We start from the raw sequence: 19296 nt of genomic DNA, 5'->3' as shown, positions 1-19296 counted from the left end.
CTCTGGGGTCCAGTGTTCCCAGGAAGAAGAGCCCTCTAGGCCAGCAAGTGCCTGCCCAAACCCCTCTGGGCCTCTCCAGAGCTGAGCACATAGTAGGTCCACAGCACTGTGTGCTGGTGGAGGGACTGGGACTCCAGAGAGTGAACAGGCTTCTTCTCGGTCCCTTTTTGGCTAGTGCTGCTGTTGAGTTCTCTGGGGCAGGATTCCCTCGGAGCTAGCCAAGTGGACTAAAGGAACCAGGCGGAGCTGCCTGCGTCTGGGGTGTTGGGATGTCTTGGATTTGGGAATGTTCGCACATGGTGCGCCTCATGCGCTCAGCCTGAGGTCATCTGTGCCGACTCTAGGGCTCCCGCATTGTGGCTCAACCCCCAGCCTGAGCTCAGGCGAGGGACTTTCCACCGTGGCCTCATTTCCACGCTCCAAGTTATGGGTTTGGGAGCGTGTGGGGTTTCAGACTGGGGATTGGGGAGCTCAGCCCACACAGGCTTCACCATCAGCAAATGCTGATGGACAGGGCCTCTGCTGTGCGTTGGGATTCTGTTCCAGAGAATTCCAGGGGGACACAAACAGTGCACAGTGTGTATGAAAAGTGGTGGCTTGTGGAACAGCCCCCAAGGCTGGAAGGACTCGCTGCTCCTACCAGGACAGGAGTGCGCTTGGGAGCAAGCCGCCTCCCTTCCTGCTTATAAATAAACGCAGACTGTATTTTGGAGCAGTTTTAGATTCTTGGCAAAGTTGAGCCTCAGGTGCAGAGATGTCCCATGTCCCCAGCCTCCCCTGCTGTCAACACCCACTAAGGACATGCACCCAAGCTGACAGGTCATTGCCGCCCAGCGCAGGAGGGTCGTGCCTGGTGCCAGAGGGCCTGAGGGCTTGGACCATGTGATGACAAGTCTCGCCACTGTAGGGTCACTGGAGCAGGGCCACTGCCGGAAGGCCCTCTGTGCTCCGCGAGGTGACGTTGCCCTGTGCTGAGGAGAGCTGTGCCTGCTGCTGTAGAGATGCTGAGAGTGTAAGAACTGACAGAGAAGAGAACCAAATCACCTCCAGCCCCAGCTACAACACCGACCACGGTTCCCACTGTCTGGCCACCGCTATTCTATCCCATGCTGGTGACTTGGCCTCTGGAGGCAGATTCCTCCGGGTTCTACCCCAGTGACATTTGAGGGCAGCCCCATCACTCTGGGCAAGGGACTTCACCTCTCCAAGCTTTGGTGTCCTCACCGGTAACATGAAGGTGACAAGAGGTTCCAGTGAGACCCACTTGGCACACAGTGAGCATTTGGGCACCGTTCATGTTAGGAACGTTGCCCGTGGCTTGAAGTAGAATTTGACAACATGATGGTGCTTAACCTGAGAGTCTCCTGCCATCTGGCCACACAGAGAATTCCCGAGGAACGGCCGGTTCCTTCCCACCAACCCACTGCAAGTTGGACGCATCCTTCGGGGGAGGAGCACCTGACAGTGGCCTCTAGCGCCAGGCTCTTCTGGAATAAGTGCTGCCCCGTGGAACTCATGGAAGGGGTGCTGAAAGCAGAAACCCACGCTGCGCGGGCTCCTATCCTGCAGCGAGGCCCAGAGACCCCGCGTGGAGCCAGCCGAGGCCGGGGACCTTCTGCCCTCAACTTCCTGGCCGGCTTAGTGACGTGGGGGAACCCAGGCAGTGCCCCGCCCTGGGAAGGCGGTATGAGAGCCGGTGGGGGAAGCAGCAGGGGAGGGCGCCAGCCAGGAAACTGTGTTCTTTTCTCTCTGCAGAACTGGGGTGGAGCCCAGACCCCACCGCGCTAGTCAGGCTCCACCCCTGAGCCACCTCCCGGCCCTCAGAACACAATCTTGGCATGAGGGGACAGGGCCCAACGTGCCCATCCCTGGTCCCTGCCTCCTCCCACAGCTCTCCCTCTGCTCCCAAGCCAGCCAGTCACCGGGAGCAACGGTGGAGATGGAGCACCCACCCAGCAGGACTCCGCCCACCCCTGGCTGTCCCACCCCGTGCCCTGGAGGGGCTGCTTCCTCCCTCTGACCTCCTCTCAGCCCCAGGGGGCTTCCATCATGCTCTTGTTCTTTCTAGAAGGTTCTCCCTTTCTGGCCTGGCGGCACCTAATCCCCTTGCAGGTTCTAGTTTAAAACTGCTGTGATGTTTCAGAAGAAACCAGATCACAATAGACCTCACCAAGCAGGTGCCAGCGGCTGACCTTTCAGAGGGCGGCTGAGCAGAGGCCACCTCTGCCTTGGGAAACCGGTGGCTTTTCTTCACAGTGGGCAGACTTCCCGGGGTGTGTGCTGGGCCTGGTAAGGGTCCTCCACTTGTCAAGGAGCAGGCCCCAATGGGGGCTGAGACGCAGGAAGACGTCCCGCAGTCCAGGGGCAGAAACCCTCCGCACCTTTCCCTGCCTTGGGTGCCCCCGCCAAGGGCCTCCCTGAATGAGCTGATGTGCACAGCCTCTGTCTCTGTCCCCAGGAGTGGCGGCTACCTCTTCCTCTTCGTAGCTCTCCTTCGGGAAGACATGGATCCATGCTCCCAGAGCTGGTCACTCATATTTGATGTTTCCCTCGTATTCTGATATGGGAGGATTTCTGAGATGGATTGTCAATATTTGGGGAAAGCAAATCGCAGACTGATGGGTTTAGGAGAATCCTATTTTTATCAAAATTTGCAAGGAGAAATATTGGGAGTAGAATGAACTACTTTCTTATTTCCTTCAAAGCAGGATTGCTATGCTGCCGGATGCTGTCTTCTAGACACCGTCCTGCACCCTCAGACAGCATCAGGACCCCCTGCTCCCCCTTTATGTAGCACTTGGGCACTGACACGGTTGAAAAGGACAGTGGACTGCGATAATTAGGAGGCTCCTTTAGAGCAGTTTCAGGTTTGCAGAGACTTGTGGCCGGCGGTTGCCGTGAGTCCGTCTCCCCTGCAGTTTCCCCGTTAGCGATCTGTTACGGTTATGAAGGTCAATGGTCAGTAACTTAGTAACAAGTCTGTAGATGCCCTAGGCTCCCTCCAGTTTCCACAGGGCCAGGGTTCTGAACCTACTGTCCAGTGTCACCAGGGTGGCCGACTTGTCCTTCTTCCTGGCCTCCACGCCCTTTACTGATATTTAACATCGTCTTTCAGCTGGACCTGAGGCTCCGCCAGAGCGGCCCTCTGCCCTGTGGACTAGCAGACGCCTGCTCTCGGATCAGAGCCTGTTTCTTGTTTTTCCTTGGTGCCAGGGATTGAACCCAGGAGTGTTTAACCACTGAGCCACATCCCAGCTCTTTTTATTTTTTGAGATAGGTTTTCACTAAGCTGCTCAGGGCCTCATTAAGTTGCTGAGGCTGGCTTTGAACCTGTGATCCTCTCGCCTCGGCCTCCAGAGCCACTGGGATTATAGGCATGGCCACTGTGCCAAGCTAGAGCCTGCCTCTTAACAGGAACCCTGTGAATATTTCTCCTTGCATATTTTAATAAAAATGGGATTCTACTAAACACATCAGTCTTCAATTTGCTTTTTCCCCAAATTGACAGTATATCTTGGAAATCTTCCCGTATCAGAATATAAAGCTCTTTCTCTCTAACTTTGTACTGTGGAGACTCTCCAACACACATATGAAAGAAGAGGGGATCCACCATGACGCGCCTGTCACTTCAGCTGTCCACTAGCGGCCCTTCTTGCTTCGTTAGTATCTCAGTCCATGTTTCCCCTTTTTGTATTTGGAAGCAAATCCCAGTCGTCAGCTAATTTCACCTGCCATTATCTGTGGTACCTCTGTAACAGACAAGGACTCTGTCTGTGGCACATGACCATATATCGTCATCGTCACACCGATGAACGTTAACAGCAGAAAATATAGTCAGCGTCCAAAGTTCCGCGTATCCCGTGTGTGGTGGAGGGTACAGAGCGTGGGAACCAAGTCCAGGAGGCGCACACTGCCCAGGGTGATGGCCGCTGAGGGCCTCTAGATCGGGGTCCCCTCTCTGCCACCCATCCGCCCTTCCTGCAGCCTGGATCGTGCGGCTGTGTCCCTGGTTTGTGTGGAAGTGGCTCCATCCTCTGAACTGTCTGGTCCCACTCAAGTCCAGTCAGTCTCGTCAGTGGCTCTGGGCAGGGGCGTTTCTCCTCCAGGATGTCACTTCTCAACGCCCGGAGCCCTTATTCATTGGGGCTGCTGATCCTAACATGAAATGCTTCTATAAAAAGAAACTTCCCTCCACGTTCGGTGGCCCTGAGGTACAGTCTGTGTAGGACAGGCAGGATCAATGCTTGGTTCTTCCCTTTATTTACCAGTTTTCAGAATAATGAGTTGCCTATAAATATTTGAATGGATGAATGAATAATACATGTGTGCATGAACTGGCGGGTTCGGGAGCTGGGGTTCTCTGCTGCCCTCCAGGAAGTAGGTGTGGGCCACCGCTGGGTAGCACAGGAGCCGCCTTGGTGGGGTCCCTGTCTGAGTAAGGAGGGCCGGGAGCAGCGCTTGCTACCTGTCAGCCTTCAGTCAGGAGCACAGGTGAGCTGAGTTCCTAAAAATACAGCGTCTGGGACCAGGGATCAGCCCGTCCCATCAGCAGCATCCGACCCTGGAAACCACACGCTGGGAGAAGGGACCGACTGCAGGTCCAGGCTCCAGCTGGGAGAGGTCTCAAAGTGCCGCAGACCCTCCACAGGACGGGGAGTTGGGGGTTTCTGTCCCAGAGGAGGAGTTGGGGTGCAGGCTGGGCTGGTGGCCCTGCAGGGTGCCTTCTAGGCCAACCCGGCCCCACCCAGCCTGCTCCTGGGGGGCGCTGCATCCGCCTGCCCTCCGCTTGCTGACCTCTCTGCCCTCTCTGGGTCTCCCCAGGTGCAAGTGCAACCTGCACGCCAACCTGTGCTCAGTGCGCGAGGGCAGCCTGCAGTGCGAGTGTGAGCACAACACCACGGGCCCCGACTGCGGCAGGTGCAAGAAGAACTTCCGCACGCGGGCCTGGCGCGCCGGCTCCTACCTGCCGCTGCCCCACGGCTCTCCCAATGCCTGTACGTACGCCCCGGCCCCCGCCAGCCTGGCTGCAGCCCACAGATGTGCACCTGGCACACATGTGGACACACATGTGCCCTTGGGCTTACAAGCACACACATACCAACAGATGTGTGCAGGCCTGGGTGTGTGCACACGCGCACTCGTGTGCGCACATACACACACACACACACACACACACACACATTTTGTTGGGAGCCTGTGACAAGACCCTCTGGCACGCGGGCCCACTGACTGGGGAAACCCGGGATGAGCTGGCCAGCCCCCTTCCTGCTGCCCTTCCCCCCTTGACTGAGAAGCAGGCAGGAGGCCCCTGGAAGCAGGGGGTGGAGACCCCCCTCCAGGCAAGCAGGACCCACACAGAATGTCACGGGATGCTTGTCGCATGTCTCATGGTGTCACATGCTGCAGGGGCCCCTCCCTGGGCGTTTTCAGCCCAGCCCCTGGACGTGGGGCTCTTGTTCTCCCGTTTTCTGAGGCCCCTGAGGCCCTCGGTGAGCCCCAGGGCCTGCCCAGTCCTACCCTCCCCCGCTGCCCAGTGCCAGGAAGGCCTTGCAGGGGTTTGCCCACAAGGGTCAGCATTGCAGACCCCTTCAGGGGTCCCCCCTCACCACATGCCCCCAGTGTCGGCCACAGGTGCCTCCATGAAATCAGGGACCCCAGGGAGTTGCTGGGCTGCGAGTGGAGAAGGGCCTGGCTGGCTCGGGGAGCACCCCTCTGACCCTGGAGCGCCTCTGGTTCTTCCCATGTCCACACCTGTCAGGGCTTTGTCCTTTGTCCCCATCGGAGGCTACAGTGGGCACGCTGCATGCCCCCCGGCCTCCCCCCAACACTGAGGAACACTGAGGAACTGCCACTTCCACCACCCAGCCACCTCGGGGCCTCCCGGCACCACAGCCGGAGTCACAGCCAGGGTGGGGTCCAGACCTCCTGCACCACGCCAAGGGCGGGCAGTAGCCTCCTGCCCCAGGACCGCCCCGCCCTGCTGGGCACCCGCCCTGACTGGGAAAGATTTATGTGGCTTTAGGCTGATCAAAGCTGAAGCTCGGCAAGGCCGTGACAGGCATGTCACACAAGGGGTCTGGGCCGGCGTGACAGGACTTTGAAGGGGCGACGCTCCAGCACCTCACAGCACTTGAGGGTCTTCAAAGGCACCGAGACTGACTGCTCTGGTGCGGCCCACCCCCTGCCTGGTCCCCCTCCCAGGTCCCCTCCCCATCTCTTTTGTCCTGAACCTTTTCTTTCACTGTGTCACCCTCTCCCCTGGCAGTCCTGCCTCTCTTTGTCCCAAGGCCTCTCCCGCCCGCCTCCCTCCCCTGCCCGCCTCCCTCCCCTGCCCGCACTCCCAGCTCCTCTCCCCCATTCCAGGAAGGATTCTGCAGGGCCTCCTGTCTGCCAGCGTCCACCGCCAAGTCTCTGGCCTGCTGTTAGGAGCCCCACCTTCACCCCAGGCGGGAGTCCCCGCCTGTCTGACCAGCATGGACAGACAGACCTCAGCCCTGGCCTTGGCCTGCTTCCTCTCCACAGCGGGTGGATGGGACAGCTCCCATTTTGGGGAGACGGCCCTGGAGCCAGCCCCGCCACTGCCTCCCCAGGTGTCACCAGGAAGGAGGGGGTGCTGTGTCACTGGGTCCCCTGCCTCTGGGGCAACAGGGAGAGGACAGAGGAGGAGATGCTGGTCCTAGCCCCAGGTCAACCCATCCTCCCCTCTCCATGACCCCATCCCAGCAAGTAGCATAGTCCCCAGGGGAGCTGCTGGGGCAGGGGTCACCTGATTGGAGCCCCCGCCCACACCTGCCCAGGCTCCCTCCCTTCCCAGGGCCTGTGCCCCCCAACCTGCCTCAGCCCTGCTGAGGAACCCCACGGCCCTCCACCCCCCACTTCCCCTCAGGCCGTCCTTCCTGGGGGCCACCGCTTCAGAGCCCTGGGAACCCTCCGAACGCACCCCTACTCATCGGACCTGCTGGGAGAACCCCACTATCCCCTACCCCTGAGCCCCAACTCCCCACATCCCTTTCCTGACGTCTCTTGTGACTGTGTCCTGCAGCCTGGAGCCTCCTCTGCCCTGTCCACTGCTCCCCCACCCTCTCGGCCACCTTGCCCATCTGAGTTCCCTGCATTAGCTCTGCCTGGCCCTCCACCCCCGCCCACATGGGTGGTAAAGGGAGTTGGGTGTGGGTGCTCACCCTCCGCCTCCCCGGACTGTGGGGGCCCCAGCCATGTGCCCTAGGGCCACCACACGCCTTTCTCAGGAACACCTGCCCACTGTTTGTGGCTGTGCCTCTGTCCCCAGCTCTGGGGGAGCCCTCGGTCAGACACCCCAGGCCTCCTTCCCTCCTGAGGCACAGGAAGCCTGGTTCAGGGTGCGCCTGGCCTCGCCCCATGGCCTCCTCCCCACGCCCCCTCCTCCCCTGCAGGGCAGGACATCGGGCCCCCATGTGGGGCTGCGGTTCCAGGGGTGCTCACGCTGCCCGGCGGAGGCCCCTCAACACAGGGCAGCCAGGCAATCCCAGCGGGCTGTTGGGCCACCTCCATGTCCCTGCCTGTACTCTGGGGCCCCAAATCTGAAATCAAATACAAAGGGAGTGCCTGGCACTCACAGGCACGTGGGCGCTCGCAGCTCCCAGACTTGGTTTCTCCATCTGCAAAGTGGGCCCCTCCTCTCTGGTGGCAGTGGGAATAAATGGGCTCATCCTCCGCCAAGGTCCCCAGGCCCAGAGGCCGCTCCTCCTGCCGCAGGTGCATTGGGGCAGAGCTTGGGACCTCGGAGGGAGGGACACCTCAAGGGCTCACCCTGCCCTGCCACTCACTCCTCTGCAGGGAGGAGACAGCTGTCCCCTTCTGCCCCCACAGCCAGCTCTGTGACCCTTTGTCTCCCCGCAGGTGCCGCTGCGGGCTCCGCCTTTGGCAGTAAGTAGACTACATAAGCCTCCTTGTATGTCCCCAGAGAGCAGCAGAGAAGGGAGGGGCTGGACGTCCCTCTGGCCTCGCGCTCCCTCTGCTCGTCACCCTCATTTGCTTCCTCGCCTCTCTGCCTCTCTCCGTGTCGCCTGCAGCCCGGCAACTTCGTCTCTCCCAGGAGCTTCATTAGTGCTGCTTTGGAAGCCTCAGGGCCTTTGCACAGGTCCCCTAGACTCCTGGGCCCACTCCCTGCTCCCCTCACCACTCATTCCTTGGCTTCTTCTCTCTCCCCAAATCTGGAAGGAGGCTCTCCTGCCAGGCAAGGAAAGGGGGGCCTTCTTCTCCTGCCAGTGACAGATCCTGGCCCCCATCATCCAGCTCAGCTCAACTCCCAGGGCAGGTCAGACTGGTGGGTCACCTGCCGGAAAGGAGTCCTGGGAGTCATGAGGAGGCTGAGGGTGCTGGCGTGGGTTCCTACGGGCTGTTAGTACCATCTGGACAGGTCGCCAGGCCCCAGGGCTCCAGGCACCCGGCTACCAGGACTCGGTACTAGCTCACTTACGCCCTCCTGGCAGCCCCCCGGGGCGCAGGGCTTGCCATCTGCTCTGCCAGCCAGCAGGAAGGGGCTTGCCACTGTCAAACAGGCGGCTGGTGGCAAACCCCAAATCTCAGAAGTGCTTCTAAGACATCTGACACCCTCTACCACAGCTCTGTGGGCCACACCCCATCCAGCTGCCCTCCCCAACCTGGCTGCCCCCCACGGGGACGCCAGTGGGCAGAGAGGGCCCCAGAAGGAGGCTGGCCCCGCAGGGGACGCGGGTCTGCACAGCCGGCATCGGCACAATGTCTCCTTGGTGGTGCCCGGCTCCCCCGACCCTCACCTCCTCTTGCTTTCCCATCTCTCACCAGGCGCCGGCAGGTCCCGGAAAGACCCTGTCCCCCAGCCCCCCGTGGCCACCGTGGCCATAAGCGGGGAGCCCATCGCTTCCACCCCCTCCACATCTACTGCCCAGGCCCCCAGAGTCCCCAGTACCCCACTGCCCACAGGTGGGTGCCTGAGATCCCAGTGTCCCCTACCCGCTGCTCCTGCTCCTGGCCCCGGGCAGGACTCGCCTCTTAGAGTAGGAAGCACTAGTGCCCTGGCGTGCGAGAGTGTGGCCCAAGGGGACCTCCAGGCCGCTGAGCCAGCCTGTCACCAAGCCCCCGCCAGGGACCCAGGCATCACTTCACGCTCCCAGAGTCCTCTTCCCCTGGCCTCTAAGGCACTCCTGGAAGGGTCCTGATTCCAGGGGGGCCAAGGGGCCAGGGGGGCCAGTGGTAGAAGGGACACCCTGACGTTCAAACTAAGACGGACAATAGTATTTCAGAGGAGCCTCCCGGGCAGAGGCTGGGGTGAAGAAGTCGGGGCTTCCTACATCAGTGACCCAGCCTCCTGACTGCCGTTGTGCTACAGTGAAGGGCAGATAGGAGCAAAATGGCCAGGAAGGGGAGGGGTCTGCCCCGCTCCCACGGGGGCCAGAGACACCCTCCTCACCACATGGGCACTCTGAGCAACCTTGAATCCTCTTCCAAAGCTGCTTCTGATTTGGCGTGAGGGGTGCAGGGCAGACCCTGAGGTTGAGCATGAAAGGAGACAGGGGTCAGAGTGGTGACCCCAGAGGTTGGCATGATGAGGGTCCCTAGGACCCTGGTTGTGAGCAGGAGACACCCTCCCTCCAGACTCAAGAACAGACATCTGGGTGGGCATGCTGTGGGCCCTGCCTCCTGCGCCCTGTGCCAGGCAGCGAGTGTTAAGGGAAGCGGTGGCTCAGGGTGACAGCCAGTGGTCTGAGCCCTCACCTCCCCTAGAGCCTTAACCTGGAGCCCCCAGGGTGCCTGAAGGCCCGTGGGTAGAGTGATGTTCCAGCTGGTGAGAGCGGGCATCGCCCAGCCCAGAGCTGCGCTCTGCCGTGCTGTGCCCCTTGCTCTGCAGGGAGGTGACGGAGGCTGTCATTTTCCTAGTCCCGCTGGGAGTGGGATTGAGGCTTAGGAAGCAGCAGCGGGGTTTATGGTGGTGAACTAGACCTCAGTAAAGCTGTTCTAAAAAAAGAAAGGGAAGGGAAGGAAGAGCAGCTGCCCAAGGCCTCAGGATTATGAAGATGCTGGACGGGAGCTCAGGGCTCACCGACTTCAGCTGCCACCTGCCCCCTCTGCCACCCACGCCTGGGCCGGGCGCCGTGAGGTGGCACCACCTCTATGGCCTGGCTTCCTGGCTCCCTAGCTCTGGATGGACCTCGGGAACGTCTTGGGAGCATTCTTCTCACACTCCTGAGCATGTCCTGGACAGCCCAGCGGGAGGCTTCCCCTCCCCAGACCCTGGCCCCCAGATAGCCCCAGGCCTCTCCAGGCCCTTCCAACAGGCTCTTTAGCCTCTGGTCAGACTCCCTGGCCCCAATGTTTCTCCCACAGCTGACAGTCGCTAGTCCCTCCCCACTGGGCCCTGGAGGGGGTTAGGGTTAGGGTGCCTGAGGGCTGCCGTCACTGCGGCTCTAATCAAGCCCTTGCCAATTTGAGTCCCCTGGCATGGTTTCCTCTCTGAAGGCCACACTAATGTCAACTTGACGTCCAAGGCCCTTGCTGCAGCTGGGAAGGGTCCTGCCCACGTTAGCTGCAGATTCTGTCTCCTCCTCTGTCCTCATTGTGGGTGCTCCCTTCAGGAAGCAGGAGCTCAGCTCCCCGGCCCTCTGGGTTTGTCCTTCGGATTCCCTCAGAGCAGCTCGTCCCCAGCCCAGCCCACGCTGCCCGCAGTGCCTAGTTGGTCTTGGAGATGAGCACTGGTGTGTGGCAGGCGACCCATGTCGGGTCCCCAGAGAAAATGAGGGAGGTGGAAGGGCTGTGACCCAGGAGGTGGGTCAGATGGCAGAGGACACTCCGGTGCCTGGCTGGGGGTTGGAAAAGAGGTGTCAGGGAGCCTCTGGACACATCGGGTACCCTGCCGGGACACGCATCCTCCTTTGCAGCCATTAGCCAGAAACTCGGCAGAGTCTGGGCCAGGCACAGGACCTGGTCCAACACTGCCCTTTGGTCAGAATGGGAACCACACAGGGAGGGTCGAAGAGTCCCCAGGTTCAAGTTTTCCACAGAAGGAAGGACTGCCCAGGGCTTGCAGATTCTCAGGCATGGGGGCCCCCTGGTGTCTAGCAGTGTGTGCGTGTGCGTGTGTGCATGTATGTGTGCACATGACTGTGCATGCATGTGTGCATGGGCGTGCACCTCCCAGGGCTGCAGTAGTGTAGATGCTGCCTCTGTAGTGGATTTGGACCCAGGTCTTCTGGCAGTGTAGACGGAGCCTTTCCTCCATAATGCTGCTTCTTATGAGGGGCCTGAGGGAGTGTGGTGGTGTCGCCTCCTCGCGTAACTCGACTTCTTCTCTTCTTCCCCGCAAGAGTGGACCAGGCCATCTACAGCTGCCCCTCTTGGGGAGAGCTCCCCCCAGCCCCAGGTTTCCTCCAGTGCAGAAGGTATGGGGGGCACGCCTGCGACAGGCCTTAGGACCCCAGAAGCCCCTCCTTAGCTCCTTGGGCCCCTCTGTCCCTCGTAGAGGTAGTAGGTGCCCATGTTGGGGACTGGGGTGGGGCGGAGATCCCAGGCACTGAGGGAGGGGTGTAGAGACAAGCTTCTGGGAGCTCAGGCCAGAGCAGCGAGGGGAGGCCTGAGCTCTGCAGCCAGCCTCAGCTGCGTGGAGGGCATGACACCACAGTCCCCCAGGGTGTCAGAGCCAGGTGGCCACACTGCCCTCATTACAGGAATCCTCTCACTGGCCACCCGGTTCACAGGACCCTCATCACAGGCATTGACGGAGCCCAGAGAGGGGACAGGTAGACCTGCAGGGTGCTTGTGAGTGGGTGAGGGAGAAGGGAGCGCGCACCTGGGAGGGCGGCTGGGCGGTGGCTCAGCCAGGCAGCGGCAGGAAGCTGGTCAGCTTACTGGTCAGACTAGGCCAGGGAGGGATAGCAGAAGGCCGTGAGGACAAGCCAAGAGTGTCTCTCTGCACTGGAGTGGGGGGACACAGGCCTCTTGGGGAGTCAGGGGGGGACATGTGCAGGAAACAGGCCCATCTAGCTCCACAAGGGGAGCTGGCCCCTCACCTGTTCCCAGCCCTGTGCCATCTCTGAGCGGCGAGCAGGGCTTTGAGTGCCCTCTGCTGGCAAGGGGCTCCCCAGCTGGGCCCACAGTTATGAAGATCAGCTCCTAGCAACCTGGAGGCCTCCCCGTGGTGACAGAGACAGGTAGAGCCAGCTTAAGCCATCATTTCCCTTCCTTGGACCCAGTAAGTCTCCACGACTCCCAGAGGGGACAGTGGCATGCCCACCCCCAACGGGGGCTGGGGCCTCCCTGGGATCCCAGACGATGGAGACAGGTACGTCCGCATTCTTGGCTTGCAACGCTTGGAAGTGGGGATCCAGGGACAGTAACAGACACCTTAGTGGTGCAGGGAGGCTCTTCAGAAAGGACAGGTGATGCCCAGGTCGCCAGTGCATCACCTGTTCAGATGGTGGGTCAGATGCCACAGAGTTTGGGGGCTGAGGCGGAAGGCAGCGTGCCCGGAGTCTTAGAGAGATTCTCATCCTGTCAGAAACCCTCCAACAGGGCGTGTCTCGCTCGGCACTCTGGGGGATGTCAGAGACAGAGAGGTCACTTGCGGGGATTGATCCAAATGGGTAGTAGATGGTCTCAGAGACGGAATCCGGCTGGCCCTGGGAGCTCACCTGCAGCAAGGTGCTTCAACTCCCAGTCTCTGAGAGGGGCCTGACTCCCCCCCGAGGGCATGTGTTCTGATACCAGGGTGGCCTCCCCCTACCTCCAAGTGAGCAGGTGACAGGCTGGCCCAGAGCTGGCCCAGGGCATCTCAGGAGACTTTGTCCATCTTCTCATTGGGCTTGGGCTGCCCACCCCGGGGCAGCTGGACAGTGGCAGGTGAAAGCTTGTTTCTCATCTCTCCAAGCTGCGGGCACTTCCGCTGCTGTCCCCACCCCTGCTAAGAGCTCCAAACTATTCCAGCTCAAGCCCAAATCTCCTCAAGTGATGCCCATTGAAGAATTCCAAGGTAAGAGAAGGCCTGGGGCTGGACCAGCCCTCCCCCCACATCTCTTCCCTACCTCCACTGGAAAAAAAGGGTGCAGGACAGGACCGCTGGCGTCCTGCTCAGAAAACCCTCCTGGAGTAGCTGGGTCAAGGTTAAACTGCGCCTCTCTTCCCTCTGGCCCTCCGGCCCCACGGGAGCTGGAGACAAGTATGAGTCAGAAGCCAACCTGGGCACAGTGGGCAGGCCCACGGCAGCAGAGTTGCTGCCAGAAATAGCCTGTCCTGACTCCCTTGGGAGGTGTGGCCCAGGGGCTCGCTTGGTTGAAGAAGAATCTGGGCCACTCTGGTCACCGACGCTGCTCTTCAGGACACTTGGAAGATGCCCTTTCTCCTTCTGAAGTGATGAGGTGAAGGGTGGTCCAGGAGGCCCATGGGTGGGGAGGCCCCCATCTCTCATAGGCTGCTTCTCCAGCGTCTCCCACACCCTGTGGAGTCCACCTGGGAGCCTTGCCCCAGGTGGCCACGATTTTGGCAAAGCCACTGGGCAGGAGTCAGCCTAAGAACCACATGAAGGGGCTGGCGGCGGCCCCGTGATGGCACTGGGGTGGCTCTTCTCTAGGATCAGCGAGCATCAGAAGCCCTCTGGGACCAGGAGGGATCAGGGAGATGCCCAGGGCCCTGCAAAACCTGCACTCTGATGCCAGTCAAACCCACGAAAAGCTCAGAATAATCACAAAGGGTCCTGTAGGGACAGGGACAGGTGGTTTTCTCCCAACCCTCTTCCAAAGCAGCACGGGAAAGAAGCTCCTGGCCCATTCCCTCTCGTCCAGCATCTGTGCATGCATTCAGCCATCCGCGGAACCCTGGCCACATGATGGCCAGCCAGGAACTCGGGCACTGCCTTCCCTGAGCTCACAGCCTGGCAGCACCACCCTGTCCTCCATGCATGAATCAGTTTCTAGTCACCCTGGTGCACGGGCACCCTTCGAGAGCACTTTGCCCTGGCAGCTGGCCAGGTGTTAGCAGGTGCTGCCCATGCCCTTCGTGGTCCCTGACCACAGGCCTGCATGGGTCCTGCTGGCTTTGAGCTAGAAGGCCTGGCTCTTTCCAAATGCCACACAAGTGTCTGAGGCCTGGGGCACCTTCTGGGTCCTCTTCCAAAGATGCCTTCCTCCCTCCCCTCATGTCCTGGGGTGGGTCCTTCCTCCCCCCTGCCTCAGTTTCCTCAGATGCTCACTGACCGTGGGTGTCTCTCCCGCTTGGCCGGCCCAGACTGTGAATGCTACGGCCATTCCAACCGCTGCAGCTACATCGACTTCCTGAACGTGGTGACCTGTGTCAGCTGCAAGCACAACACCAGGGGCCAGCACTGCCAGCACTGCCGCCTGGGCTACTACCGCAACGGCTCGGCTGAGCTGGACGACGAGAACGTCTGCATCGGTAAGGTGCAGGCCGCAGGCAGCCAGGGCAGGGCTGGGCAGAGGCCCTGGGTGGAACCACCTGGGTGGTGCAGAAATCCCAACCCAGGGCCCCCTCCAGTAGGTGCCTCTAGGGACAGATGCCTACAGAGCTGCTCTGCTAGTGACTACCGTAGCTTCTTCCCTCAGGTCCTGGAGATGTAGGGCCTCTAGTTAGAGGCAAAGGCTGGGTTCTAGAGCTGGCCTTGCTGTGTGCTTTTGGGCCAGTCCTTTGCCCTCTCTGACTCCACACTGTAAGATCGGGAGGTGATCAGGTTAAAGGCTTTCAACCTCTTCTATTGCTGAAGCATCTCCTTCAAATGCTTCATAAGCAGAGGCCCAGCTCACACCAGCTGCCCTGTGGGCCCTGCTTGGCTTTCTCAACACTCTACTCCAAGATGGGTCTGGGGTAGAGGAAAAGAAAATGCATGGAGGCCTTGGGCCCACACGGGACAGACCATCCCAGAGAGCCAAACCCATAACACCCAACCAACACACCCTGTAAGCCCAAGGGAGGGGAGCCCGGGCTGCCCCCCACCCGTGTGCAGCAGAGACCAGGTCTCAGCTTCAGAGGCTGTCCCCACTGCCAGCCAGCCAGGGGGCCCCACTGCGCACCCCCACAGGCTGCCCTGGCTGTGCAGAGGAGGGCTGCTGTGAGGCTGGAGCTGTGGCCTGAACCAAGGCAGCAGCCTTCAGGTCATTCCATCCACTCTGAGTGATGGAAACAGAATCCTGCTGCCGGCGCTACGTCCGGCCAGTCAGATTAGAGGTGCCCGCTTCTCTCCCTGTCTCTAGCTCCACTCCCGGTAAGAGCCCTGGGCTTCCACGACTGGGAGATGGAGGGATTCGACCCCTCCACCATCCTGCTGGGCAGAAGGAGGGCAGCCCTGTGGAGGGGTCACCCCTCATACCCACACTCCACAGCCTCCTAGACAGATGCTTGGTGGCCTGCCACCTGTCAGACTCATTGCTCTTCAGGGCTGAAAAGAATGAGTACCCCTCCAGTTGTCCAGAGAGGGGAAGGGACTAGCCCGAGCCACACAGCGCCAGGGCCAGGCGAGGAAGATGGAGTCTTCCCTGGAGATCTAGACTTTCCAGGCAGTCGCCACCTGCTGCCCAGACGCGGGCTCCAGCAAACAGGGAGACCCGGCTGGGAGAGGTGCGAAGCCCGGTGGGATGCGGTCCCCGCGGATGGCACCCGCGGGTCGCCCTGACGGCGCGCCCATGCACATGTCCGCCCAGAATGTAACTGCAACCAGATCGGCTCTGTGCACGACCGGTGCAACGAGACGGGCTTCTGCGAGTGCCGCGAGGGCGCGGTGGGGCCCAAGTGCGACGACTGCCTCCCCACGCACTACTGGCGCCAGGGCTGCTACCGTGAGTGCGGAGTGCGCGCCCGCCCGGGTGGGCGGGGCGGGGTGGGAGGGACCCCCCTGTGGGCGGGGCCTAATGTGTTAGTGGGCAGGGTCCTTCCCCGGTGGAAACCTCTAGGGAGACCGAGCTGGGGTGGAGAGCCCAGGGGTGAGTCGGCGTTAGCAGAGGGTGGAAGAGCGTGGCAAGGCTCTGGAGGCGAGGCAGCAGGTGCGCCTGAAGAACTGCGCCGAGGCCCGAGCCGGAGCGGAGCAGGGGGAGCGGTAGCCAGAGGCAGACGGGGCCAGGTCTTGCCGGGCGTCGTTACCAACCAAGCAGGGACGTTTTGCACCAAGTACGCCCTGAGCCTCCCATGCCCTGGTCCAGGCCGTGCCCCAAGGGTTCCCCTATGCCCGTCACAGAAGCTCCAACATGGGGGGTGGACCAGCCACCAGCCGCGTCAACTGCCCCCTCCGCCCCGCAGCCAACGTGTGCGACGACGACCAGCTGCTCTGCCAGAACGGCGGCACCTGCCTGCAGAACCAGCGCTGCGCCTGCCCGCGCGGCTACACTGGTGTGCGCTGCGAGCAGCCGCGCTGCGACCTCGCCGACGACAACGACAGCGGCCTGGACTGCGACCGCGCGCCCGGGGCCGCCCCGCGTCCCGCCACCCTGCTCGGCTGCCTGCTGCTGCTAGGGCTGGCCGCCCGCCTGGGCTGCTGAGCTCTGCGCGGGGACCCGCGGCCGGGGAGGGTGGACCGCGCGCTCTGCGCCATGCGCCCCGCGCTTCGCGTCCGGGGATCCTAGGCGTCCAAGGCCGGGCGGCGACAAGGGTGCGGCCGAGCTGCTCCCAGGTGCTACTCAGCAGAGTCCTCCCGCCCTCCCGCTCCCGCCTCGCGGCACCGCGCCGCCCGGCACTGCCCTCCCTTCGCAGCTGGGGCGCTGTGGGGTCCTGCCCCTGCAGCCTGCGATTTGGGTTTTAGTTTTTCTTTTATATTACCTGCCGCCTCTTTATTTTATTTTTCTTAATTTCTCTTTCTTTTCACTTTTCTTTTCCTTTGCTGTCCGTGAGACAGGGGGCCGGGAGAAACGCTGCTCGCCCCAACACCCCCAGATCCCGCCCCGACCTCACATACACGCAGGACTGTTGCAGACACCCCTGCGCCGGCTCTGGCTCACACCAGCCAGCGGCCCCGGAACTCCAGCTGCCTACCACTCTAGTCGCTGACTTGATTCTCTTTTATATTCTTTATTTTCTTTTGCAACCCACCAGACCCCGAGCCCCACAGCGGCCTGGTGACCAAGGAACTCACCATCTGGGGTTGGGGGTGGAAAGAAGGGTTGGGAGGGGTGGAAACTTGGTTTTGTAGAGAACTATTTTTGTTTGTATTAACTGTCCCCTGTAAGGAGGGACTGGGTGGAAGCTGGTCACCGCGGGTGGCTGATGGTGTATAACCCAACAGAGTAAAGAGTGCTCACTGCTGCCTCCCAGGCCTTTCTTTCTGTGTTGATGGATACCCAGTAAGTTTGGGGCTTATGGAGGAACCCACAAAATAGCCTTTAAGAAATATCTCCCTATCAGGGCCACCACTTCCCAGATGGTCCCATGAGGTTGAGCAGGCAGCCCTCTCGGCAGGCTCCCCAGGCAGGGCGATTTCCCCTGGCCAGGCTGCTAAAGACTACATGTTAGGAGAGGTTGTCCCCCATCCACACACACCCCACCCCACCTCCCAACCCGGCCAAACACAGAGCATCTTGGTATTTTGCTACAGAAGCCAGAGGAAGTGGCTCACAGTGAATTCTCGAAGGCCGAATCTAATGCTCTGATCTGTAATCTGTCTCTACAGCTGTCCAGCATGGGCGTGGCATCTCAGCCCTGTTGGACCCCGGCCTCAGGTCCAATATCAGGTCACATCCCCCCACCCCGACACAAACCACACTGCTACCTTGGCCATGGCCTGCCTGGCCAGAGCCATTTTGCTGGTCAGAGAAACCAGAGATGCGCCCTGCAGAGATAAACCTCAGGCCATCCACTTCTTCCCCTTACCTTCAAAGGACCAGGGAGGGTGGCAGAGGGGAGAGGGAAGTGAGTCTTGAGAGGAAGCCGCCTAGAATTCAGGGTTTAACTCAGGTACTTTGCTATCTGAGGTCCCAAAGGTCTCTGCAGCCACTCAGCACTCCAGCTTTGGGGGTCACCATCCCCACTGCCTGCCCTCGCTTCTCAAGGCTTCTCCTACTACCTGTTTACTTCTGAGTAGCACCATGGCCCCATCTAGGTTCCTAATTGCTCTCACTATTCCTGCTGGTCACCCCCTATTCTGGCTTCTGCTAGCTGCGTCTGCTCTTTCCAGGCTGGGAAACAGACCTGGATCCTTTGCTCAGGTTCCTGGAGAGAAGCTAAGACTGAGCTGAAAGAACTTGGCCTTGGGAATAATAAGAGATTACACCTGGAAAAGGCAGAGCATCTAGGATGGGTATTAAATATGACTTGAGGCCCAATGCTGTCCTCTGCTGGCGGCTCTCCACTGCATTCACATCACCAGGCTGCCTGTCAGCTCCCAGCCCCAAGGAAGTGCCTTCTGTCAGTTCCCCTGCAGGTCTCCAGGCTCCAACTCATCTCCAGAGAACCCCACTTAGAGGGACCAAAGTGCCCAGGTAAAAATAAAACACATATCTGGGGCTACTTGTGGGCCAGAGTGGTCATGCAACACAATTCTGGCCAACAAAGTATAAACAGGAGTGATGGGTGGTGCTTCCAGAAAGTTCCTAAAAGTCCTCCCCTCTTCCCCACTCCCACAAAGCCTCAGTTGGACCCATGTTGGGCCCTGGCTGTCTCTTCTCTCCCTCCCTGGCTCTGTTCAGGCTGGGGTGGGGTGGGCAGAGGCAGGAGCCCTCTGGCAACCTTGATATGAGCACATCTCCCTCTGGATGGTGGAGCCCAGAACTTGCCTCTGAAGATCTAGCAGAGCCGAAGACATCAACTGTGCTGCTGCCCCATTCTTCAGGTTGTGTGAGAAAAAAAATAAACCTTGATGTGATGCAAACTTCGGAGATGAGGTTTTCTGTCCTGTGCAGATTCACCAATTCCTAAATCTCAGGCCCTCCCTGCTTGACATCCAGGCCCCTGACTCTCCAGGCCAGAGACTAAAACCCACCCCTGCTGCAAGGCCCTGCCCCTCAAGTCCAAACACAGGCGACAGCTTCCAGGCCAGGGACAGTGCCACCGCTGTCCAGAACAGGGCCTGCTGCTGCTTTCAAGGAGAAGGGGGCAGCTGGCCCAAATCATCTTCCTTCTAGTTGCCAGGAAATTAGATATGGAAGAAGGGGACACCAGTTAGAGCCACACAGCAGGGGCAATCCCACCAGAGCGGAGTGCCGAGGAGGCCGTGGTGCAGGGCCTGTAGAGGGCGCCATTCTCAGAAAGTCGTGAGGGAAGGGAGCTAGGAGAGGGCGGGGGAAGGGTAGGTCAGCGTCCCTGGAACCAGGCTTTGTTCCAGTAAAGGGGCAGTGTGTGCTGCTAAATTAGAGT

General features: G+C 60.5%; 1 protein-coding gene across 5 annotated transcripts in view; it reads left to right on the top strand.

The window, feature by feature from the left end:
* Window positions 1–17294, top strand: part of Ntng2 (netrin G2) — a 59826-nt gene extending 42532 nt beyond the window's left edge. For 3 of the 5 annotated variants that reach the window (XM_076843067.2, XM_076843069.2, XM_076843068.2), the window contains exons 4-8: window positions 4822–4994; window positions 7879–7905; window positions 14233–14400; window positions 15660–15794; window positions 16190–17294. In XM_076843067.2, the coding sequence (XP_076699182.1) occupies window positions 4822–4994; window positions 7879–7905; window positions 14233–14400; window positions 15660–15794; window positions 16190–16464 (778 nt within the window). In that variant the 3' untranslated portion in view covers window positions 16465–17294. Of the gene's footprint in view, window positions 1–4821; window positions 4995–7878; window positions 7906–8805; window positions 8944–11321; window positions 11397–12880; window positions 12983–14232; window positions 14401–15659; window positions 15795–16189 lie in introns of all 5 variants that reach the window. The other 2 variants (XM_076843071.2, XM_076843070.2) reach the window with 2 other exon arrangements.
* Window positions 17295–19296: the final 2002 nt, after the last annotated feature.

Source organism: Callospermophilus lateralis, chromosome 2 (assembly GCF_048772815.1).
Source record: "Callospermophilus lateralis isolate mCalLat2 chromosome 2, mCalLat2.hap1, whole genome shotgun sequence".
NCBI classification, from domain to species: Eukaryota; Metazoa; Chordata; class Mammalia; order Rodentia; family Sciuridae; genus Callospermophilus; species Callospermophilus lateralis.
This window is presented reverse-complemented; position numbering and strand designations above follow the sequence as displayed.